The following is a 24,583-nucleotide window of genomic DNA, read 5'->3' on the forward strand; positions in this document are numbered from 1 at the left end:
GTCCATCTGTCAGTCTATGCCAGACCAAGGAGTGTGCCCCATGGCTTGTCCTGGGGATGCATTTGGCGTTTCTAACGCTCCTGGTTCTAAGAAGCATGGCTGGCAGTTCAGTGATGTTACCACTCAGCAGCTGCTGAGGCGGGGCTGCTGGGCATCGGGACGGCCTCCAGTGCTTGCCTGACCAGTCTCCCCCCACCCCAGGGCTGCTAACCAAAGCCCTTTGCAAGCTCCCTGAGCTGGATGGGACTGCCCTCTCTATGGCATGCCCTGTGGGACAGCAGGACCCAGATGGGCACACATCTGAGATAGAAATAGTCTGGAGTTCTCTCTGAGCAAAAGCCACATTCCCATATTTATCTTCAAATACTCTTGTCTGAGAATTTTTACAAAAGAAGTATGTGTTGGAGTTCCCATCATGGTGCAACGGAAACAATCCGACTAGGAGCCATGAGGTTGCAGGTTCGATCCCTGGCCTCTCTCAGTGGGTTAAGGATTCCAGCGTTGCCCTGAGCTGTGGTGTAGGTCACAGATGTGGCTCGGATCTGATGTTGCTGTGGCTGTGGTATAGGGTGGCAGCTGCATCTCCGATTAGACCCCTAGCCTGGGAACCTCCATATTGTGCAGGTGCGGCCCTAAAAAGACAAAAAGACAAAAAAAAAAGTAGTATGTGTTCAGTGTTAAGAAAATATAGAAATTTGTAAAGCAGAAAATAACAATTATCCTCAACCCCACCATGTACAGAAAGTAACTATTAATGATGTGTGTCTCATATGCCGCTCTTCCCTCCACATAGCCACTGGTGAGCATTCTCCTACAGCATTAAATATTCTTTGAAAACATCATGCTTAGAGACTAGACAAGAGACTAGGCTTCCAGGTCACCCGCTGGCCCTCCCAGGTCTCTGGCTGCCCTTCTCAGTTCCTCAGCTGGTGCCTCTGCCTCTGCTCAGACTTGGAGTGTTGGGGTGACTCGGGCCTCCACCCCAGGCTCTCTCTCATCCAGCCATGCTCTGCCAAAGTGAGCATTGCTAACCTCCCAAAATTGTGTGTTTTCCGTGAGCCTCAAACTTGTACATTTACTGCTTTCTCAGTATCTCTGTTGGATGTCTCATAGACACCACAAGTGTAACACGTCCAAGGTCAAGCTTCAGACCCCCAGCATATACTCTCCTGGAAAGATGGTACCTGCATCTTTCCAGTTTCTTGGGCCCAAACTCTTAGAGTCATCCTTGTCTCCTTTCTTTCTCTCGCATCCCACCTTTCATCTGTCAGCAAATCTTGCTGGGTCTCTCTCTCATCCATAGATGTCCAGAATCTGACCACTCCTTGTCATCTCAGCAGCTACCACCACCAGAGCTGCCGTCATCTCTCGGCTGGACTGTTTTACCCACTTCCTAATCATTTCCCCACTTTCCACTCCTGTGCTTCGGTACCCTGTTCTTCATACAGCAGCCAGAACGAGCACATGGACCAAATGGTGTCACTTCTCTGCTCAAAAACATTCACTGGCCTCCACCAAAGTCAAAGTCCTTGCAGTGCTCTGTGACTCCCCCCACTCAGATCATCCCTCCCTCCCTGGCTCAAACTGTCCAGCTGGCTGGCCCCTTCCCACCTGGACAGTATGAGGTACACTCCTGCTCCAGGTGCTCCTCGGGGCTGTGCTCTTCCTGAGAGATCTTCCCTGCATGGCCCCATGGCTCACTTCTTTTTCTCCTTCAGTTCTTCCTTGAGTGCCCCCATCTTATGGTCTTCTCTGTTTTTTTAATTTTTTCTTTTAAACCTTTTTACCGCTGCACCTGTGGTATATGGAAGTTCCTGGGCTAGGGGTCGAGTCAGAGCTGCATCAGCGAACTAAGCTGCAGCTTTGCAGCAACTCTAGATCCTTAGCCCATTGATGGAGGACTGGGATCGAACCTGCATCCTCACAGAGACAACATCAGGTCCTTAACTTGCTGAGTCACAACGGGAACTCTTACTATCTCATTTTAAAATTGCAACACCTGGAGTTCCCTGGTGGCTCAGCAGGTTAATGATCTGGTTCCCTGCCGTGGCTCTAATTATGGCTGTGGCGTGGTTTGATTCCTGGCCTGGGAACTTCCTCATGCTGTGGGCACAGCCAAAAAAAAAAAAAAATTGCAACACTTTCCATGTTTCCTGTCCCCACTTGCTCATTATTTTTCTTTGTAGTACGTGTTACCATCTGATGTTCTATATATTGAATTCTTTGTATTATTTGTTAGTTATCAAATTCTCTCTACCAGTGCTGCCCCATACCAGTCCAAGCCGCCCCCGTCCCTCACCAGCCGTTGCCCTGCCCTGTCTAGTCTCAATTTGGCAGTCAGAGGGATGTTTTTAAATGTCAGTCAGATCATGTCACCAGTCTGCTCACACCCCCCAGTGGCTCCTCACCTCTCACAGAATAACACCCATGGCTGCCTTCACCCTTCTGGTTGTTTCTCAAAGCCTCAGCCTTTGGACTCGCCAGCCTTTCCCCTGCCCAGCACACTCTTCTCCCGATACCCACGTGGCTGGCACCCTCCCCTCCTTTGAGGTCTTTCCTCAAATATTACTGTCTTCATGGGGCCTTTGAGGCCATCCTATTTTTTTTTTTTTTTTTTGGCCTTTTGCCTTTTCTAGGGCCACTCCCACGGCATATGGAGGTTCCCAGTCTAGGGGTCCAATCGGAGCTGTAGCCACCGGCCTACGCCAGAGCCACAGCAACACGGGATCTGAGCCACGTTTGCGACCTACACCACAGCTCACGGCAACACCAGATCGTTAACCCACTGAGCAAGGCCAGGGATCGAACCCTCATGGATGCTAATCAGATTAGTTTCTGCTGAGCCGCAATGGGAGCTCCCAACGTACTAAATATTTTGACAATGCATTTATTTATTGCGTCTCCCCTTCCCCCACCTGGACTATAAACTCCACAAGAGTGGTGCTTCTTGTCTAATTTGGTCTCTGCTGTAGGCTCAGAATTTAGTACCTACAAATGCTCAGTAAATAATTGCGGAATGAAGAAAAAATTGGTGCTAATCTATTTATATATAATAACACCTGTAATTTTCACCACAGCCTCTTAAAGTAGGCTGTGTTTTAATGCCCCAGCTATAGATGATGAAACTGAGACAAGGAGTTAGGTGACCTGTCCAAAATCATTTAGCAGTCTAGACTGGAAATAGAACCTGGGCAGTTTGACTCCACAGTCTGTATTTTATCTCAAATGGAAAGTGGCCCCTCAGAGTTCTTAATTCCATCCCAAATTCTTCTTCCCTTGGTTTTTCCCATCTCATTGTCACTATAATGACCCAGTTGTCCCCACCAAAACCCTACAAATCACCCTTGATCCCTCCCTTTCCTCTCCTCCAATATTCAATCCATCAGCAATTCTTACCAGTTCTACATTCAGAGTACATCTAAATCTGTCAATTTTTTTTTGCACGTAGCACTGTCACTGTGCTCTCTCCCTACAGAACTGCCATAGGCTCCTGGCATGTTTCTACTCTTATTCCTGAATAATCCAGGTTCTTTACAGCCAGTGAGCTTTCTAAATTCTATTAACCATTTTTTAAATTGAAATATAGTTAGTTTACAATGCTGTTGTATTTTCAAGTACATATCAAGTGATTCAGATATATGTATTTATATTTTTACATATTTCAGATTCTTTTCCATTATAGGTTATTGAGAATAATTTCCTGTGTTATACAGTGGGTCCTTGTCATTTAACTCTAAATCCTGGTACTCTCCAGCTTCAAACCTTCACCAAACCCAAGTTCAGCTGGTTGCTCCTTGAAAAGCTAGTACTCGAGAGACAAGTGTTGATGGGATGGGAAAGCCTGCTTTATTCAGGATGCTGGCAACCTGGGAAGATGGTGGACTAGTGTCGTAAAACTATCTCCAAGGTACCAGTTAGGGGACCAAGGTTTTAAAGGGGAGTTTCAGGGGTGTACAGGTGGGGGGCTACGTGCTGAACAGCACAGTCAGCTCCAATAACCATCTCAAAATTGGTGTTGTGGTGGTCTGGCCAGTGTCATTTTGATGGTTTTATGCACAATTAATCCCCCACTTCAGGACTGGTCTGCTCCCACCTCCTTAAGGCCAGTCCCTGGAATTCTTAAGCAAGCAAGATTAATTGTCTCTTAGTCAACTTGTCATTATCTAAATATCTCTTAAGACATGCCAGGATCAGTAGAAAAGGAAGATAGCATGTAAATGTTAAACTCTGCTGCTCAAGATGGAGCAGCTTAGGTTATAGCTACACTTCCAGTGCTTTCCCAGTGCCTTGGGAACAGTCCAAAGTCCTACCCCTTCTCTCTGACCTTGCAGACCTCTCCAACCTCAACTCCACATGTGCCCCTGGCCCTGCTGCCTCAGCCCCGCAGTCCTTCTGCTTCTCTAACTCACCAACCTTCTACCTAAGACTGAAATCTGCTCTTTCTTCTGGAGGAACACTCTTTTTTTTTATTTTTATTTTTTGTCTTTTTGCCTTTTCTTGGGGCGCTCCCACGGCATATGGAGGTTCCCAGGGCAGGGGTCGAATCAGAGCTGTAGCCGCCGGCCTACACCAGAGCCACAGCAACACGGGATCCGAACCACGTTTGTGACCTACACCACAGCTCACAGCAACGCCAGATCCTTAACCCATTGAGCAAGGCCAGGGATCAAACCCGCAACCTCATGGTTTCTACTCAGATTCGTTAACCACTGCACCACCAAGGGAACTCCTGGAGGAACACTCTTCGCCCAGGTGAATGGCTGATCCCATGACATTCAGGTCTCAACTCAAACGTCACCTCCCCATAGAGCTCTTCCCTGTCCATCAGTCTGATCAGCGTACTGCCTCCAGTCCCTTTGGCACCTCACCCTGTTTTATTTCATAGCCTACCTAGCACTTACTGTTTAACATCAGCATGTCCATTTATTGAATTCTGTCTCTTTGCTCTAAAAGGCATGCTCCTTAAAAGATGAGACCTTATCGGGAGTTCCCATTGTGGTGCAGTGGTAACGAATCAGACTAGCATACCTGAGGACTCGGCTTTGATCCCTGGCCTCACTCAGTGGGTTAAGGATCCAGCATTGCCGTGGGTTGTGGTGTAGGTCGCAGACTCGGTTTGGATCTGGCGTAGTTGTAGCTGCAGCTCTGATGTGACCACTAGCCTGGGAACGTCCATATGCTGCAGGCTCAGCCCTAAAAAGACAAAAAAAAAAAAAGATAAGATCTTATCTATCTTGATCACACCTGCAACCCAGGACCTAGAACAGGGCCCAGCACAGAGCTACTGTTTGCTACTTATAAATTTAAATGCAACAATTTGCAAGATGTAACTTATTGCTTGAATTTGTGGAGCAAACTCCAATAGCTGTATTATGTTTTTAGCAAAAATGAACAAAGAACATGATTTATTTGATTTATTTCTCATTCCTGTTAATTTTAAGTCTTCCCAAAGTTTTGCTATTCTAAACAGAACTGTGATAAATATCCTGTTCAAGCACATAAACCTTTATGCTCATTTTCCACTACTTCCTTAAGATAACCCCCCCAAGTGAGAATTATTGTGTAAACAGGATTGAGCATGTTTAAGGTGGTTGATACATTTTATTAAATTTATTTCCAGAAAGGTTGAACCAGAACTCAACAATATCTCTTTTTATTGAACTCTGGAGAAAATGTGAGAGCTTAAGGTTTCTAACAACTTTGTAACTTGCTTCACATTTGTTCATTTTATCCTGGTCCCCTGTATGTATTAGAGCTCAAAAACTCTTGAAATCTTCAAAAAGCAAAGCGAAGCAGGAGTTCCTGTCATGGCTCAGCAGAAATGAATCTGACTAGCATCCATGAGGACGCAGGTTCGATCCTTGGCCTCACTCAGTGAGTTAAGGATCCTGCGTTGCTATGAGCTGTGGTGTAGGTCGAAGATGCAGCTCAGATCTGGCATTGCTGTGGCTGTGGTGTAGGCTGGCAGCTACAGCTCTGATTCGACTCGTAGCCTGGGAACCTCCACATACCGCAGGTGCAGCCCTAAAAAGACAAAAAAAAAAAAAAAAAAGCTCCTAGTATGAGTTCAGCTCAATCTGGGTGCTTCATGGGGCTCATGGGGATGATCTTTAATTCTCTGGGAGTGGGTATCAGAATCTCAGTCATCCCAGCTTAACTTGTCCTAGCCAGGTTCGCCTCCCACTAAATATACGCCTCACCTTATCTCTTTTACACTGATTCATAGTCCATGACTCATCATAGCACTCAATACATACCTGAAAATGAACTAAATTGGAACGAACTAAGTCTTGAGGCGAAGGAGTGCAACAGGATTGTGTTTTGGAGCATTTGTGGGGAGAATGCATGATGGAAAACTAGACCAGTTCTGGGAAAGAGAGAGAGAAGTGGGAACCAGGGGAAGCTGAGTCATGACCAGCAGAGCAGAGCTCTTATTGGGACTGCACCTCTTAAAACTATACTAGGGAAATTTACCTTTTTTTTTTTTTTTTTTGTCTTCTTAGGGCCACACCTGCAGCACGTGGAGGTTCCCAGGCTAGGAGTTGAATCAGAGCTATAGCCATTGGCCTATGCCACAGCCACAGCAACACCAGATCCAAGTCGCCTCTGCAAACTCCACCACAGCTCACAGAAACGCCAGATCCTTAACCCACTGAGCGAGGCCAGGTATCGAACCCACAACCTCCTGGTTCCTAGTTGGATTCATTTCTGCTGTGCCACAACAGGAACTCCTAGGGAAATTTACTTTTAAGCCATTTACATTTATTCATGTGATTACTTCCTTTACATCATCCTTTATATTAACAGAGTGCATTTTTTTTAATAAAGAGGAGGTGGTCTTAGTCTTGACTTTAAGAAATCCACTGGAGTTGCCCTCTTAGGAGATATCCCTGGACAGTGATGAGACAGTCATCATCTCTGAGTCTTGGTCACCAGTTTTGGTTCTCCTGGGACACCTGATTTACAAAGTTGACCACTAGGGTGGAGATGGAGTCTTTATATCAGTAGCCAAAGTTTTCCTGAATGTAAAGGATCAATATTATGAATGCCTTCTTGCCCCAAGATTTAAAGTTGGAGACATTAGTGTGGACTATGGTAGCTTCAACTGAAGCCCAACCATCCTAGCCTTGGGGAACTGGGCTGGATACAAGGGTGCATGAAGCCCATGTGGGTGGGTTTGATTTGGCAAAGCCTGGGGCTAATGCTAGAAGCTTCTGCATCCCCTTAGGCCAAGGAGCAAAGTCTGGACCTGGATGTAGAATCCTGAGAGCTCAAGTATCAACCTGTGTTGTTGGTTTTCTAAGAGGACAATGAGTGGGTGGAAAGGGATGATATGATCAGTTTTGCATTTCCCAAGATTGATTGATTGATTTGTCTTTTGTCTTTTCTAGGACCGCACCCATGGCATGCGGAGGTTCCCAGGCTAGGGGTCCAATCAGAGCTGTGGCCACCAGCCTATGCTGGAGCCATAGCAATGCCAGATCAGAGCCACATCTGTGACCTACACCACAGCTCACGGCAACGCTGGATCCTTAACCCACTGGGGGAGACCAGGGATCAAACCCAAAACCTCATGGTTCCTAGTCAGATTCGTTCCTGCTGCGCCACAACCGGGACTCCCTCCCAAGATTTATGATGAAAGCAACATGGGTGGAGTTCCTGTGTGGCTCATTGGTTTAAGGAGCTGGAGTTGTCACTGCTGCAGCTTGTGTTGCTGCTGTGGCATGGGTTCTATCCCTGGCCCTGAGAACATCTGCTGTGGGCGTGGCCAAAGAAAAATGGAAAAGAAATTAGGATTTGGGCTGGGGGTCAGGAGACTACAGAGTCTTCTCAATGTGAGAGACAGCCTGAAATAGGATAACAACAGAATGACAAAAGGAGGGGGGGAGAGCAATAGGTCTGAAGATTCTTCAGGAGGTAGAATTGACTAGAGTTGGTGAGAGATTAAATTTGGAGAGGAGGGAGGAGAGAGTTAAGGACAGTGGTCTGGGTTTCTGACCATGGTCAAAGAAAGATGCCAAGCAGAAAAATACAAAGCCCAGGAGAAAGAACAACATTTAAAATGGAAGTTGAAGAGTTCCTGTCGTGGCTCAGTGGCTAACGAATCCGACTAGGAACATGAGGTTGCAGGTTCCATCCCTGACCTTGCTCAGTGGGTTAAGGATCCGGCGTTTCTGTGAGCTGTGGTGTAGGTTGCAGACACAGCTCAGATCCTTCGTTGCTGTTGCTTTGGTGTAGGCCAGCGGCTACAGCTCCAATTAGACCCCTAGCCTGGGAATCTCCATATGCTGCAGGAGCAGCCCTAGAAAAGGCAAAAAAAAAAAAAAAGACAAATAAAATAAAATAAAATGGAAGTTGACTTCTAGTTTTTGGTCTGGCATGTAAGGAGCTTAGACCATTCTCTCTTGTCCTCACAATAAGAAGGATGAACAGAAAATACAAAACTAAGAGAAAATCCTGAACAAAGAACAAAGGTGGCAGGAGGGACATCTTACCTGTAGAGGAGCAAGGATAAGAATTACATTGGACCTCTCAGAGTTCCCATAGTGGGTCAGTGGTTAACGAATCCGACTAGGAACCATGAGGTTGCAAGTTCAAGCCCTGGCCTTGCTCAGTGGGTTAAGGATCCGGCGTTGCTGTGAGCTGTGGTGTAGGCTGGCGGCTACAGCTCCGAATGGACCCCTAGCCTGGGAACCTCCATATGCCGCAGGAGCAGCCCAAGAAATGGCAAAAAAGACAAAAAAAAAAAAAAAGAAACTATGCAAGAAGAGAGTGCAGTAAATTTATCTTTCTTTACCTTTTTTTTCCCTACTGTTCAGCATGATGACCCAGTTACACATACATGTATACATTCTTTTTTCCCACATTATCATGCTCCATCATAAGTGACCATAGTTCCCAGTGCTACACAGCAGGATCTTGTTGCTAATCCATTCCAAAGGCAATAGTCTGCATCTGTTAACCCCAAGCTCCCAGTCCATCCCACTCCCTCCCCCTCCCCCTTGGCAACTACCAGTCTATTCTCCAAGACCATGATTTTCTTTTCTGTGGAAAGGTTCATTTGTGCCATATATTAGATTCCTGATATAAGTGGTATCATATGGTATTTGTCTTTCTCTTTCTGACTTACTTCACTCAGGATGAGAATCTCTAGTTCCATCCATGTTGCTGCAAATGGCATTATGTTGTTCTTTTTTATGGCTGAGTAGTATTCCATTGTGTATATATACCACATCTTCCTAATCCAATCATCTGTCAGTGGACACTTGGGTTGTTTCCATGTCTTGGCTATTGTGAATAGTGCTGCAATGAACATGCGGGTGTATGTGTCTTTTTTAAGGAAAGTTTTGTCTGGATATATGCCCAAGAGTGGGACTGCTGGGTCATATGGGAGTTCTATGCATAGTTTTCTAAGATACCTCCATACTGTTCTCCATAGTGGTTGTACCAGTTTACATTCCCACCAACAGTGCAGGAGGGTTCTCTTTTCTCCACACCCCCTCCAGCATTTATTTGTGGACTTGTTAATGATGGCCATTCTGACTGGTGTGAGGTGGTATCTCAGGGTAGTTTTGATTTGCATTTCTCTAATAATCAGTGATGTTGAGCATTGTTTCAAGTGCTTGTTGGCCATCTGTATATCTTCCTTGGAGAAATATCTATTCAGGTCTTTTGCCCATTTTTCCATTGGGTTGTTGGCTTTTTTGCTGTTGAGTTGTATAAGTTGTGTGGAGTGCAGTAAATTTAAAGTGCTGAAGGAAAAAAGCCCACCAACCTAGACTTCTGTATATATCAAAATTATGTCTCAAAAGTGAAAGAAATATAACTAGAATTTCCTACATGTCTGATCTGGGTACTTCGGGACCTCCAATTAGATGCCCCCTGGGCAGCTGAATATGTGGGGCACCTCAGAAGACTGATCTTAAGTGGAGACGGTGGGAAGCCATTATATCTAGGAAAGGAGATGCCCCAAAGAAAGGGTAATTTCACTAAACCCCTGTAAGGCAGTCAGAGAAGGTAATTAATTCAATCAACAGAAAATGTACATTGTGTGCCAAGGTTCTGTTCCTGGCAATGGAAATGAGAGGCACCAGAAACCGTGACAAGGAGAAAGACAAGTAAAACAGTCATTTACATTAGGGGACTGACTGTAGCAAGTGCACGGATGAAATTTGAAAAAGAAAATCTATTTTTATTATTTACTTTAGCACTTCATGATTAAAAAAGAAAAGATAGCAAACATAGAAAACATAGAATATTACCTAGTTTCACCATCTAGAGAAAAACAGGTTAACAATCTGATGTATCTTTTTAAACTTTGTTTTCGGGTTTGTTTTTGTTTGTTTGGTTGGTTTTCCTTTGCTTTTTTAGGGCCACACCCGTGGCATATGGAAGTTCTCAGGCTAGGGGTCGAATGGGAGCTACTGCTGCTGGCCTCCACCACACCCAAAGCAACGCTAGATCTGAGGCGCGTCTGCAACCTACAGCAAAGCTCAAGGCAACTGACCCTCAACCCACTAAGCAGGGTCAAGGATCGAACCTGCATCCTCAAGCATACTAGTCAGGTCCGTAACCCGCTGAACCACACCAGGAACTCCCTGTATTTTATTTTTTAAAGGCGGGCGCCCTCTTCTGTTCTGTAAAAGGAAGAACAGTTGAATTCTTAATGGAAGCGGCGCGCCGTCGGGAAAGGCTTTGCAGGCGCTGGTTTGGGTGCCGGGATTTAAAGAATCGTATTTAAGAGGTGAAGACAATGGAGAAAGGAAGTGGCATAGACCTCCTTTAAAGACCAAAAAGCTAGACCTCAAAGAAAGACGTGACTTCTCTATAGGCTCCGCAAAAAGACACCGAGGCCAGGGGCGGGACCCAAAACTGCACTCGCCGCCACCCACCGGCCGTCAGCAGAGCGGGTCACAGTGGGCGGGAGCCGGCAGCGGCGCAGCCGGATCTGCGGGGGCGTGGCCTTATGACGCGACGTCACGTCTCCCCTGCCTGAAGGCCCATTGGTTCTCCACCGCCACCCTTTTCCGGGGTAGGGAAACTGGTGGCAGAGCCGAAGCGAGGTAGCCGTCCGGTTAGAGACTGCGGCGGCGTCTAAGACACAGCAACCTGGTGCCAGTGTAGCTGGCCAGCTTCTCCATTCAGGCTGCATCCAGAGTTGGGGGAAAAAACCCTAGAATTCTAGTGACCCACGGGAGGGTGTGGACTCAGATCGCGAACTATGCGGCGCAGACCAAAATAGCGGAGTCGGAGGGCCACCGGAAGCCCCACCCCTAGGAGGAGTCGCGAAGCCTCGCCTTGGAGGTAGGAACCAAAAGGGACGGCCCCTGGGGTGGAGCCCGCCGGCCATGGCCGCGCCCCCGGAGGCTGGTCCCGCAGCCCTGCGCTTCGCAGCCGCAGCCAGCTGGCAAGTTGTGCGCGGACGGCGCGTGGAGCATTTTCCGCGAGTATTGGAGTTTCTGCGATCCCTGCGCGCTGCTGCCCCTGGCTTGGTTCGCTACCGGCACCATGAACGCCTGTGTATGGGCCTAAAGGCCAAGGTATTGGAGTCAGTAGGACCTGGTTGAGGGGAAAGGGGAGGGATAAGAGGTCCTCTGCTGGACCGACCGCTCTGGAGTGGGACTGGTTGGAAAAGGGTAGCTTGCCCCGACGTGGGGATTCTGAGCTCAGTATTCTTCACAGCTGGTGGTGGAGCTGATCCTGCAGGGCCGGCCTTGGGCCCAGGTTCTGAATGCCCTGAATCACCACTTCCCAGAGTCTGGACCTGTGGTGCGGGACCCCAAAGCCGTGAGTCGTCCCTGGAAGAAGCCCTACCCCCAGTTAACACTTAGGGCAGCAAAGTTGCTCCTCCTTCCTGTCACTGGTCCTGGTATCCCTAACTTGTTTGCTTTCCTTACTCCCAACAGACAAAGCAGGATCTGAGGAAAATCTCAGAGGCCCAGGAAACCTTTTGCCAGCAGGTGAAGCAACTAGCAAAGGATTCTGTTGATTTGGCTTCGAACCTACAGGTGGGACTGGCAGCTTTGGAAGCTATGGTGTAGCTTTTTCTCTAGTCCTTTTCTGACCTGCTTCTTTCCTTCCTGCAGGGACTTGAGCAAGAGTATGGGGAAACTTTCCTGGCTGCCATGGAAAAGCTGTTTTTTGAATACTTGTGTCAGCTGGAAAAAGCACTGCCTACACTGCAGGCACAGCAGGTTTCTGGGAACAAAACACATTAAGGGTAGAATGTGGGTGGTTGTGTCAAGGACTGTGGTCTTTATGCCTCTCTCTCCTTGCCCACAGCTTCAGGATGTGCTGAATTGGATGCAGCCTGGAGCTTCTGTCACTTCTTTTGTCCTGAGCCAGTATATTGTGGACATGGGGTGGCCACCTCCAGGTACCAGGACCATCTCCGAAAACTAAGAATTTGGGGGTGGAATGTCTAGCCTGAGACTTTTTTTTTTGTCTTTTTTGCCTTTTCTAGGGCTGCTTCCGCGGCATATGGAGATTCCCAGGCTAGGGTCTAATCAGAAATGTAGCCACCAGCCTATGCCAGAGCCACAGCAACACGGGATCCGAGCCGCACCTGCAACCTACAGCACAGGTCAAGGCCACACTGTATCCCATTGAGCGAGGCCGGGATCGAACCTGCAACCTCATGGTTCCTAGTCGGATTCCTTAACCACTGAGCCAGGAGGGGAACTCCAGTAGGTTGCCTTTTTAAGCAGCTCTGCTTGCTTTTTCAGAGTGCTCTGCTACTGATTCAGCGACCACCTCAGAGACCATGGGGCAGAGTCCTCCTCAGCAGCCAAGACCAGCACTCGACAACCCTCTGCCAAAAGCCCAGCCTGGCCCACACCTTACACAGGGACCAATCTCAAGGAAGCACCCGGAACCTCTGGCTGGCCACCACTTCAATCTGGCCCCTCTAGGCCGGCGAAGAATCCAGTCTCGGTGGGCATCCACTAGCAGAGGCCATAAGGAGCGCCCCACAGTTATGCTGTTCCCCTTTAGGAATCTGGGTTCACCAACACAAGTCACATCTAAGCCTGAAAACAGGGAAGAACATGGGACACACATGGCAGATCCAGCAGGTGCAGTGGGCACCAGAGCGGCCTCTGCTGGCAAGTCTAGGAGTCCATCCAAGACCCTGGGGGGAAGGGCTCTGAAGGAGAACCCAATTGACTTGTCTGCCTCAGAGCAAAAGGAGTGAGTACACCAGTTGTTTCTCCCTCCTAGCGGCACATTCCCTGCCTGCTTTCCCTTCACCCTGTCTTTGTTTGCTCTTGCCTCAGGAACTGCTTGGATTGCCCCATGGGCCCCCTGAGACTGTCATTATCACCTCCGAGGGCCAGGAAGCCAGGTAGGTCATCCTGAGTCAGGACCGGGTCAGACAGCCCCTTCTCTTGGAGACTCGAGGGTCGATGTTCACCGAGAAGAGTACTTGGACTCTGGTTTCCTCCCTGCAGCGTGTCCTCCATCTCTGTGCAGCTCTGACATTACCATAGGGGACCTGGTTTTGGACTCGGAGGAGGAGGAGGAGGAAAATGGCCCGAGAGAAGGAAAGGTGAGTAGGAAGCAATGGAAAGCTGGGGGAGGCGGGGGCGCTTAGTGGCAGAACCAAGTAGAAAGCCACATGGTCTGGAGGACAGGGGCTCAGGGCATGTGTCAGTGATGATAGGATGTCCCTGCTCCCTTCTCTGCAGGAATCTCTGGAAAACTATCAGAAGACAAAGTTTGACACCCTGATCCCCACCTTCTGTGAATACCTCCCCCCTTCTGACCCCAGTGCTGAGTCTGTCCCTTTCCCTGACCATATAGACAGTTCTAGACTCCTGTGATAGGACTGGCGTGCTCGCGGTACTCAGCCAGTTCCTTCCTCCTCAGTTCTGTATGCAGTTTGGGGGAATAAAGTGGAAGCCTAGGCTTGGACTGACTACATAGTTAAAAAATCACTTTGTGAAGCTTGATAATTAAATTTGGGATTTTTTAAAAGACTGTCTTGGTGTGAGGGAGGGGAATTAAGGCTTCTCTAAGGTCACTGTAGGTTATTCCTTAGAAACAGAACCGGCCTCTCCAGGGCTGGAAGGGGATCCCTTTGCCATTTCACTTCCCCTGGAGAGTGCTGTTCAGATGTGCCCAAAAAGGTTACCAGAGCTGAGCCTGGATAAGAAGTTTCCTTTGGCTACTCTGAAAATACTATGTGAGTCCTGATACCAGAATAGACTTTTGTAAGGCCTCCTACTGCCAGGTTCCCTGGGAGTGGTGGCACTAGGACAGAGATGCTTTGTGGGAAGAGTATGCACTGTCCTTGGCTCTGCTGGGTCAGTGCCTTAGAGCAGCACCCAGATGCTAGCCTTGTGCAAAAAACCCCAGAATCTCTTTAAGTCATTGGGATCTCTCTCTTTTTTTTTTTTTTGTCATTATCTTCATGTTTGAGTATATGTTGGATTTTTCTGGGTCAGCTTTTACAGATGTATCTTTCAGAGAGAAAGGAGTTTTATGGGCCTTTCCTGTTTTTTCAGTGCAAGTGCTCCCTCTTCTGTTGCTATAGTGAAGAGCAGTTTTCTTAATTATAATGTGCTTTTTTGGTAGTCAGACCAGATCTCAGCTGTTCCCACTAATTTTGGGTGATTTCTTCCTGGAAGTGAACCTATGTTGATGTCACTGAGTTTCAGAGCCACATCCATGGCATATGGAGGTTCCCAGGCTAGCAGCTGAATCAGAGCTGTAGCTGCCATCCTACCCCACAGCCATAGCAACACGGGATCCGAGCCGCATCTGTGACCTATACCACAGGTCACAGCAATGCCAGATCCTTAACCCACTGAGCGAGGCCAGGGATCGAACCTGCATCCTCAGGGATACTAGTCAGTTTCAATACTAGCCACCATGGGAACTCTGGGATCTCTCTTTATTGAGGTACTTAAAATATATAAACACTTCTGAGCTTTGTAGATATTCCAGATTCTATTTAACGAATCTGATGAACAAAACATGATTCTAAAGACCTGTCTCTTCCAGACCAAGGTCACATAAAGCTCTTATGTATGAATCAGCATCTCTTCCTTTTAATAATCTTCAGAATGCCGGGTCCCCAGATTCCCATTTGATTATCTTACTTCATTTTCTCAGCCTGCCTTCCTTGCTTTCTCCCCAGTGAGTACCCTGGGCATTTTGCACGTGCAGATAGAGAAGTGCAGAATCACTGCAGGAGCCCTCAGCAGAGAGAGGGTAGGAAATGACCAAGTAAGAGTCCTAGGAGTTGGGAATTGCAGAAGGGGTGCTGGTGCCCTTTGAGGGCAGAACTGTCAGGTCTAGCTCTCGTCACTGAAGATGGGATTCACCTGCTGGGTGACACGGATGAAGGTAGTTCTCCGGCTCAGCTCCTTTAGCTTAGCTGCTCCCACATAGGTGCAGGTGGAACGGATCCCTCCAAGGATGTCCCGGATGGTGTGCTCCACAGCCCCTTTAAAGGGCACCTCCACAGTCTTTCCCTCTGAGGCCCTTAGAGGAGGAAAAGCTTTTTTAGCTTTTCTTTCTGGATTCCTTAAGCCAAATGACTCTTCCCCAGTCTCTATCATTTACCCCATTTTCCCCTCTTCCTCCAAGAACTGTACCATCCATCTCCCAGCAGCCCTGAGGTCTGTCACCACCTTACTTGGAAAGTCACACTTCATCAGAACCCTCGGCTTCTGGCCCCGACACCTACCTGTACTCAGCCACGCCCCCCGCATACTTCTTCATGGCCATTTCAGAACTCATTCCATAGAAGAGCTTGTACTTCTTGCCATTCCTCTCGATGAGCTCACCACCTGACTCACTGTGCCCCGCCAGCATGCCACCCAGCATCACAAAGTCAGCCCCTGCCCCTGCCAGCACCAAGAAGAGGGGAAAGAGATGAATCTCGCTCAGGCGCCCGCCTACGTGCCCCCAAAAGCAACTCACATCAAAGTCTCAGGGCTGACAATGATTCCAGTATCTTCCTGGTTTTGTTTCCCTAGCTGGTCCACAACCCAGCACACAGGCCTGCTTTGCCCTGGCTTCTATTCCTCAGTGAGCCTGACTTTTCCAAGAATTTAAAAAGAGCCTCTGGAGGTGCCTTGCCTGGATTCTGCTCTCTCCTTTTTGCTGCTTTCATCTTCTGACCACTTTTTTTTTTTTTTTTTTTACTGTCCCCAGCTGAGCAAAGGTCTCCAACTTTAGTGTGAGCAAGGATCACCCAGGAAGCTGTGGGAGTGAAGATCTGCAGCCCCACTCTCCAGAGCCAGAGTCTGTGGGTCTGGGGGCAGGGCTCGGGCATCTACACTATCCAGCAGTTCCAGGGACACTGCAGATGGTGCACTTGGAGAGTCGGGATGAGAATCTCAGGATTTCCCCTGCTGGCTTGCCCCAGGTGACATCACAGGCTTCGGGTCTCTAGTCAGATTATAAAAGAATCTGAGGAGTTCCCGCTGTGGTATAGTGGATTATGAACCTGACTGTAGCAGCTCAGGTTGCAGCTGTGGCTCAGATTCAGTCCCTGGCCCAGGAACTTCCATATGCTGCAGGTGCGGCCGTTAAAAATCTGGGGGAGTTCCTGTCGTGGCGCAGTGGTTAACGAATCCGACTAGGAACCATGAGGTTGTGGGTTCGATCCCTGCCCTTGCTGAGTGGGTTAATGACCCGGCGTTGCCGTGAGCTGTGGTGTAGGTTGCAGACGCGGCTTGGTCCCGCGTTGCTGTGGCTCTGGTGTAGGCCAGTGGCTACAGCTCCGATTAGACCCCTAGCCTGGGAACCTCCATATGCCACGGGAGTGGCCCAAGAAATAGCAAAAAGACCAAAAAAAAAAAAAAATCTGGGAGTTCACGTCATGGCTCAGCGCTTAATGAACCCAACTAACATCCATGAGGACGCGGGTTCGATCCCTAGGCTGGCTCAGTGGGTTAAGGGATCTGGCGTTGCCATGAGCTGTGGTGTAGGCTGCAGATGCAGCTCGGATCTGATGTTGCTGTGGCGTAGGCTGGCAGCTACAGCTCCTGATTCGACCCCTAGCCTGGGAACCTCCATATGCCGCAGGTGTGGCCCTAAAAAGACAAGACAAAAAAAAAAATCTGAACAGCTTTCTTGGACTTCCCTAGCCTGATCCTAGATCCTCAGAGGTGACTCATCCTCTTCAACAAGATCCTCCTTCCATGCCCTCCCAACGTCCTTACCAAAAGCCTTGGCCACATCGCCGGGACAGCTGCAACCTCCATCCTGCAAAGTAAGGAGATCTGTGAAGAGAGAGCATCATTTCCCAAGCCTTCTAGGAGGTTCCCAATGGCCCACCTCCAAGCTGACAGGAACCCAAGAGTCCTGATCCACCTCTCCCAGAGCCTCCAGACCTGGCAGAAAACCCCATTGTTTGGCAGCCTCACACTCTACCCTGCCTGTGGGCCTTACCGAGATGATGTGGCCTTTGAGACCGTGCGCAGCATCTGCACACTCCATCACCGCACTCAGCTGTGGATACCCCACTCCGGTTTTCTTCCGGGTGGTACACACAGAGCCTGTGAAGAACGTGACAAGGATGAGAGTCAGGTTCTCCAGGGGTGCTGGCCACTGAATGGGTGGCTGGTGGCCCCCAGTGAACCGGCTTACCTGGTCCAATTCCCACTTTGATGATGTCAGCCCCAGAGAGGATCAGCTCTTCCACCATCTCTCCTGTTACTACATTCCCTGCCTGGGACAGAACCATCCAGTCAGCATTCTTGGGACCCGAAACAGAGGAAGCTTTGTGCTTCCAACATTACTACAAAGATGGGTGCCTGGGTTCCTTCTGTTGGGCCCTCTGAGGGCTTTGAAATGAGCCTCTTCAAAGGAGCCCACTTCCCAAGCTGAGGTAAGGAGCCAGTGTCACTGTTGTACTAAGGTAAAGCTGGGGTCCAACTGGACTAAACCCACAACTAATTTACAGCAGATTTCTCTCCCTCTCCATGCCCACAGACCCAAACATATCTTGTGTTTTAGCTGTTATGTTATGAAACCTCTCTGGCTTCAGGAAAAAAGGGGAAAACATGGAAATACAGGCTAAATACCCATCTACACAATTGTATTTGCTTTTGGTGGACAGGACAGAGAGACCACTCGATGCTGTGATGAAAAGGAGGCCTTGTCATCACTCTCCTGAGCTTGTAAAAAATATAAATAAATAAAACACTCTCTCATGCAACCTCTTTGGTAGGATTGTAGTGCCTGCCCATTTCTGTGGGCAGGTGTATATGTACCAGAAGTACGTACAATGCGTAAGCGTTCCCTTGTGATCTGGTGTGTGATGTCGGGCAATGGATTTGCAAAGACTGTGTTATTGTCAATTTCTTCTTTTAAGGTTGTTAGCAGTTGCCGTATATATTGAGGTGATCCTATGCTGGGTGTATATATATTTACAACTGTTATATCTTCTTCCTGGATTGATCCTTTGATCATTACGTAACGTCCTTCCTGCCTCTTATTAAGGTCTGTTTTGTTTGATACGAGTATTGCTACTCCAGCTTTCTTTCGATTCGTTTGCATGGAATATTTTCTTTCATCCTCTCACTTTCAGTTTGTGTGTTCCTAGAAGCGAAGTGGGTCTCTTGAAGACAGCATATATATGGGTCTTGGTTTTGTATCCTTTCAGCCAGTCTATGTCTTTTGGTTGGGCGTTTAGTCTATTTACATTTGAAGTAATTACTGCCATTTTATTAACTGTTTGGGATTTTTGTTGCTCTTTTTTCTTCCCTTCTTCTCTTGTTCTCTCCTCTTGTGGTTTGATGACTATCTTTAGTGTTGTATTTGAGTTGATTTTTCTTATGTGTGTGTGTGTCAATTATAGATGTTTGGTTTGCAGTCACCCTGCAGTTTTGATATAGGAGTCTATATGTACATACATATATATATATATATGAGACTATTTTAAATTGTTGGTCTCTTAATTGCAAGTGTATCTCCATTTGGATTTACAAAGACTGTATCAAGGGTCAGAGAAAACTGCCCTGGCCAGTAAACAAACATTTAAAGCATGCAGCCATGGATGATCACCCAGTGACATGATTAAGTGAACTAGGAAAATCGTAACACAGCAGAGGAGAGATGAACTGCTGCTCAGATGAACTGTAACAAAATGGAGTGGCAGGGAAGAGTGGAGGAAGGAGAGGAATGGGCCAGCTTCAGGGCCACGGCGACGTACCATGATGGTGTGTTCGGGGAAGCGCTTCCGCACATCCTTTACAAATTCAACAAAGTGTTCAGAGTAGCCATTGGCAACGTCCAGGCATATGTATTTCACCTGGGGAATAGCATCGAGGATCTGTTCCAGCTGCTCAAAATCAGAAGAGCCTGTGCCTGAGCTGGCGGCCAGATGCTGTGAGAGAAACAGGGCCATTGGCATGTCAGAAACCGCCTGGCTGAGTAGCAAACAGGGGTAGGGAGGTAAGGGTTGGTCCCCAGGAAGCCAAACAAGGATTCCTAGAAGACTAGGATAAGGAAGGTATTTGGGAGGACCAGTGTTACCTCAAGACAGTCAGGGTTCTGGCTGGCAAACTCTTTCCACTGCTCGAGGCTGTAGTGTTTATGGACAGCCGTGAAGAGGGAGAACTGGGGAGAAGCCATCATAAAGGAGAGAATTCTGTTAAAAGAGTCTCTTTTTCTAAAAACAAACCTTCATACCATCCTATCTGAAGACAAAAGGACTGAAGTCTGTAAGGAGCAACTTGAAGAAGTCAGTGGTTGAGCTGTGATTTCACTTCAGCCATTACTCTCCCCATGAATCCAGTAGGGCTTTTTGCCATAAGCTAGTACTTGTCATACACTCCCGCCAATGTACAAAGTTACCTGGTTTGGACTTCACCCACCAGCATATCCCGTGCTTCTGATTTAACAGGTAACAAGGACAAGCTGTTGGTGCACTGGGACAAGCAGTAGACAAGAAAGAACCATGGAGTTCCCATTGTGGCGCAGTGGTTAACGAATCCGACTAGGAACCATGAGGTTGCGGGTTCGGTCCCTTGCTCAGTGGGTTAACGATCCGGCGTTGCCGTGAGCTGTGGTATAGGTTGCAGATGCGGCTCGGATCCCTCGTTGCTGTGGCTCTGGCGTAGGCCGGAGGCTACAGCTCCGATTCGACCCCTAGCCTGGGAACCTCCATATGCCGAGGGAGCGGCCCTAGAAATGGCAAAAAGACAAAAAAAAAAAAAAAGAACCATGAAGAGACTGGACTGAACCACTGCCCGCCTGCACTGACTCAGCCCTTCCTCCTATGATAACCTATGACAGAACTAACCTCTTTTTTGGTCTCTTCTGGCCCACCAGTAATTCAATGAGTCTAAATGCTCACAGAATCACAAAAGGTAAAGTCTAAAGGTTAACAGAGCCAGTAAGGTGCTACCCTTTCTCCATCTCCTCTGGAGTAAGACAAATTTTCTTGAGACAGGGACCAACTCGAAAAGTCTATTTCAGTCAACCAAGCTTAAGGATATAATGACTCATCAGACTTGTATTGCCTAGCTCAACAAATTGCAGACAACATCCCTGTACTTTGAGAAAGGCATTCCAAGGCTACTGTGACTGCTAGCATTTTTGCTTTAAAAAGTGCAGACATGCAGGGATTTCCCTGTGGGTTAAGGATCCGGCTTTGCTACTGCTTGTGTCACTGCTACGGCACAGGTTCAGTCCCTGGCTTGGGAACTTCCAGGTGCTCTGGGTGCCCCCACCCCCACCCCAATAAGTGCAGACATTCAAAAAGACAAGAAACAGTTGACTGAGACAGCACAAATCTTGCAACTGACAAGAAATCCAAGGGAGTCACGCATCAGCCAGCCGTAAGGAAGGGTAAATGCTACTCTCGGAGTTCATCAAAAACTACTGAGCTAAAGCTGGTACTGAATTCTGCTTTCTCAGCAACTCTGCCATCAACATGCCAAAAAGACAAAAATCACTCTAGGAAGTCAGCAGACCCTAGAGATATACTGGCACAGGTGGCATGATGAGCATACTCAAAGATCTCAAAAGATCTTTGCTTGCAACCAACTTTTTAATTATTACTGAGAGACTTGATTGTATCTCTCAAATCTGACTTCTTTAGCACTCATTAGCAGTAATGAAAAGCCAGCCTCAACATAAAGCATCAAGGCAATCCTAGCAAGGATTGGAGTTCCCACTGTGGCTCAGCAGTTAACAAATCTGACTAGTGTCCTTGAGGACGCAGGTTCAATCCCTGGCCTCACTCAGTGGGTTAAGGATCCCACATTGCTGTGGCTGTGGCATAGGCCAGTGGCTACAGCTCAGATTTGACGCCTAGCCTGGGAAACTATATGCCACGGGTGCAGCCATAAAATGACAAAAAACAGAACATCTGTTAACCCTGAAGTCAGGAGTTCCTGCTGTGGCCCAGTGGGTTAAGAATCTAACTGCAGTGCCTTGAGCCACTGTGGAGGCACAGGTTCAATCCCCAGCTTGGCACAGTGAGTTAAAGGATCCAGCGCTGCCGCAGCTGCAGCGTAGACCAAAGCTGCGGCTCAAATTCAACCCCTGGCCCAGGAACATCTATATGCCATGGGTGCAGCCATTAAAAAAAAAAAAAGAAACAAAACCAAAAAACAAAAACAACACTGAGGTCAGATTCACTATTCCTTACCTCTCTTGCACAGGCCAGGTGGACAGTGGGCAACGGCAGGATTCCTAAGCACTTGATGAATGACAACAGTAATACAGTAGTAAAACTGCATAACCATGAACCTCAGAGAAAGGACAGCAGACATTCCATAAAGACTTACAGCAATTGAAAACAGAAAAGGAGATGAAGTCTTTAAGGCTAAGAGAACCACAAGCAGCAGCAGAATCCATCAACCAGGGCTACATTAACCAGAAGGGTCCAACGTTCTCAGGGCACCCAAAGTAGCTATCTACCTTCTCAGCTACAAGTATACAGGCAGGTAATACTACTGACAGGAGCGGCATCTTCCATTTTGAAACTGAACAATAATCTGTATATAAGAAAAAACACATTCTATTTTGGGGCTCATCTCAGAAACTCCCAGGAACCTAGGACTTAAGAGAAAGGTTTAAAAAAAAAAATAGACATGAAAGGAAATAAGCTGCTTCTCTCTAGGATCTTCTAGTTAGGAATTTTTCAATACTCTATATTTAGTTTCTGGACTAAAACAGTAAATGCTCAGTGTCCTAACAGTAGTGTAAAGAGAGATGCATATGATTTGGAGAAGATGACCTGGATGTTAAAAGTTGTCAGGATGTATAAATTGCTGGACAGGAGAAAAGGGAAAGTTCCATTCATTCACATATCAGAAAAATGGGAGCAAAACTTAGCTGTGAATTTCACAACTCGGCCTTTTTTTTTTAATCTTAATAAAATTTAAAAGATTGAAGTGTCAAACATCTTTTCTCTTTTTCTTTTTTTTCTCTCTCTCTCTTTTTTTTTTTTTTTTGCTTTTTAGCACTAGCAACATATGAAGTTCCCAAGCTAGGGGTCTAATCGGAGCTATAGCTGCCGGCCTACGCCACACCACAAGAAGGCAGGATCCGAGCCATGTCAGCACCCAACACCACAGCTCAAGGCAAGGCTGGATCACAATGGGAATACCCAAGCATCTTTTCCAACCACAATGACATGAAATTTAAAAAACCAATTACAAAAATTAAACTGAAAAATTCAAAAATGTGTGGCAATTAAACAATACCTACTGGGTGAAATCAACATGCTACACCATATCAACAAAACAAAAATTATATGATCATCAGAGTTCCCATTGTGGCTCAGTGAAAATGAATCTGACTAGTATCCATGAGGACGCAAGTTCAATCTCCAGCCTCGCTCAGTGGGTTAATGATCTGGTGTTACCGTGAGCTGTGGTGTAGGTCACAGACAGGGCAGCTCGGATCTTGGGTTGCTGTGGCTGTAGCTCCGATTTCAACCCCTAGGCTGGGAACCTTCATATATCGCTGGTGCAGCTCCAAAAGACAAAAATTAAAAATTAAACCATATGATTATCTCATGAGATGCAGAAAAAGCATTTGACTAAATTCAACATCCCTTCATGATACCTCTACAAGTTTCTTCATAGTAAAGGAAACCATCAACGAAGTGAAAAGTCAACCTACTGAATGGGAAAAAAAAATTAAAACTATATATCTGATAAGGTGTTAATATTCAAACATATAAAGAACTCATACAACTCAAAAGCGAAAAAAAAACCCCACAAAAAACCAACTTAAAAATCCAGACGGCCTTTTGAATCCAGATAAAGGGGTCTTAGTACTGCTTTAAAACAGTAAATTGAGCATCCTCACTGTTAATTGCTAGAGTTGACCTGAGATAGGGGTGGAGATGCAGATACCTCTGCAGTCAGCCCCCAAACCTGGACACTATGAGGAAGGGGCACAAGGGAAGTCCTACCTTACAAAGAACCTTGGCCATCTCAAAGGTGCCCACAGTATCCATATTGGCAGCGATAATGGGGATCCCAGTGTACATATGCTTTGAGTTCCGAAATGAAAAGGATCTTGTGAGATCCACCTGCAGATAGGAACAGGACACTGAGCATTTATTGATCCAAAAGACAAGTATTGCAGGAGGGCAAGAGCCAGGAATCTGTCTCAGTCCTGGCCCACCAGGAGCAATTAGGTGGGCTCAAGAAGAAGCAACAGAGGAAGCAGGCTCACCTCACTTCGAGACTTAAGGGTACTGCGTTTGGGTCTCAGCAGGACATCCTTGAAGTCCAGTTTGACGTCGTTGTCGATGTGAGGCATGGCAGGGACTTCGGGGTAGTGACGAATTTGAGACCTGGAGGGTAGGAAAAGTAAGGAAGTGGTAGCTGAACCAATCTCCTCTTAGGCCTTAATGGCAGGGCTTCTTGCTTAGATGTGGAAGATCAGAGCACTGGCCGAGGCACGGTCCGTGAAGACAGTCACCTCAGACCTGTCCCGTGGTTTCAATTATTCTTGGTGTTTCCATCCCACGTACTATTTGCTGGAGGAGAAGAACTGGAGCGGAGTCGTGAGTGACCCTAGAAAGGTCACTCTTCTTTTTCCTACCCTTGCAAAGAGAAATTTGGGGTAAGAAGCCGACCGAGAGGGAACAGTGGGGTCCCATAACCAGCTTCCGGAGTAGGGGTACTTACTTCCTCTCGCCGAGGCCCAGGTGGCAGTTGACCGAAGGTCCTCTTGCTTAGCAACTAGCCTCGCGCTGCTCCGCTGACCTTCGTGGGCCACACTAACAGGTTCCGCTAATAGCCAGAGAGAACAATTAACCAAGGAATTCCAGCTTCGGTGGAGGACCTGAGAAGACTTCTGGGTAACAGAGTTCACACGCTGAGAATGCCGTTGGATTCAAGGGACAGGAGACTACAACTCCCAGTGTGGGACGCGTTGGCCTGCTCCTTGGCATGATGGGAGAAGTAGTTCGCCCCGCCCCCACTTTCCATTAGCCCTGGCTCGCTAGGGACTCTCAGGATCGGAGTGGCGTCATCTCTGCTGTAACTAAGCGGACTGCCTTCTTTTTTTATGCCACCAAAAAGAAACGCGAGAGCACTTCTGAGCCTTTCCAGAACCCCGCGGAAAGGAGGGGGTGGAGCGGGTGGGTGGAGCCAGA

At 47.5% G+C, this 24,583-nt stretch overlaps 2 protein-coding genes across 6 annotated transcripts; one reads left to right on the forward strand and one right to left on the reverse strand.

Moving 5' to 3' along the window:
- Nucleotides 1-11,006: 11,006 nt before the first annotated feature.
- TINF2 (TERF1 interacting nuclear factor 2) lies at nucleotides 11,007-18,172 on the forward strand. Of its 3 annotated transcripts, none has more exons than XM_047796408.1 (9): nucleotides 11,007-11,540; nucleotides 11,683-11,787; nucleotides 11,907-12,008; nucleotides 12,087-12,194; nucleotides 12,283-12,376; nucleotides 12,726-13,188; nucleotides 13,275-13,342; nucleotides 13,449-13,546; nucleotides 13,686-13,915. In XM_047796408.1, the coding sequence occupies exons 1-9, from the start codon at nucleotides 11,349-11,351 to the stop codon at nucleotides 13,818-13,820; spliced, it is 1,365 nt and encodes a 454-aa protein (XP_047652364.1). In that variant the 5' UTR covers nucleotides 11,007-11,348; the 3' UTR covers nucleotides 13,821-13,915. The 3 variants fall into 3 exon arrangements, with proteins under 3 accessions (XP_047652364.1, XP_047652366.1, XP_047652365.1); XM_047796410.1 differs by lacking the exon at nucleotides 13,686-13,915 and adding an exon at nucleotides 16,162-16,465 and having other exon boundaries at nucleotides 11,008-11,540; XM_047796409.1 differs by lacking the exon at nucleotides 13,686-13,915 and adding an exon at nucleotides 17,100-18,172 and having other exon boundaries at nucleotides 11,009-11,540.
- GMPR2 (guanosine monophosphate reductase 2) lies at nucleotides 14,877-24,424 on the reverse strand. 3 transcript variants are annotated; one of them, XM_047796412.1, is made up of 10 exons: nucleotides 24,114-24,351; nucleotides 23,656-23,776; nucleotides 23,390-23,509; nucleotides 19,492-19,575; nucleotides 19,169-19,342; nucleotides 17,602-17,683; nucleotides 17,404-17,510; nucleotides 17,175-17,217; nucleotides 15,692-15,851; nucleotides 14,877-15,486 (listed from the first exon to the last, which is right to left on the reverse strand). In XM_047796412.1, exons 2-10 carry the CDS (start codon nucleotides 23,740-23,742, stop codon nucleotides 15,297-15,299), a joined length of 1,047 nt encoding a protein of 348 aa, XP_047652368.1. In that variant the 5' UTR covers nucleotides 23,743-23,776; nucleotides 24,114-24,351; the 3' UTR covers nucleotides 14,877-15,296. The 3 variants fall into 3 exon arrangements, with proteins under 3 accessions (XP_047652368.1, XP_047652370.1, XP_047652371.1); XM_047796414.1 differs by lacking the exon at nucleotides 15,692-15,851 and having other exon boundaries at nucleotides 17,404-17,683; nucleotides 24,114-24,424; XM_047796415.1 differs by lacking the exons at nucleotides 23,390-23,509; nucleotides 23,656-23,776; nucleotides 24,114-24,351 and adding an exon at nucleotides 21,886-22,033.
- Between the last annotated feature and the right edge of the window lie 159 nt (nucleotides 24,425-24,583).

The sequence above is a fragment of the Phacochoerus africanus genome, chromosome 9 (assembly GCF_016906955.1).
Source record: "Phacochoerus africanus isolate WHEZ1 chromosome 9, ROS_Pafr_v1, whole genome shotgun sequence".
NCBI classification, from domain to species: Eukaryota; Metazoa; Chordata; class Mammalia; order Artiodactyla; family Suidae; genus Phacochoerus; species Phacochoerus africanus.

Excerpts from the sequence above, each read along its gene's own strand:
- TINF2 (XM_047796408.1), top strand. The coding sequence starts at position 11,349 with ATGGCCGCGCCCCCGGAGGCTGGTCCCGCAGCCCTGCGCTTCGCAGCC. Across the intron at positions 11,541-11,682 it reads GTATGGGCCTAAAGGCCAAG|CTGGTGGTGGAGCTGATCCT; the intron begins GTATTGGAGTCA and ends TATTCTTCACAG. Across the intron at positions 13,189-13,274 it reads TCTGCCTCAGAGCAAAAGGA|GAACTGCTTGGATTGCCCCA; the intron begins GTGAGTACACCA and ends CTCTTGCCTCAG.
- GMPR2 (XM_047796412.1), bottom strand. The coding sequence starts at position 23,742 with ATGCCTCACATCGACAACGACGTCAAACTGGACTTCAAGGATGTCCTG. Across the intron at positions 17,511-17,601 it reads CAAAGTGGGAATTGGACCAG|GCTCTGTGTGTACCACCCGG; the intron begins GTAAGCCGGTTC and ends CGTTCTTCACAG. Across the intron at positions 17,218-17,403 it reads TCAAAGGCCACATCATCTCG|GATGGAGGTTGCAGCTGTCC; the intron begins GTAAGGCCCACA and ends CTTACTTTGCAG.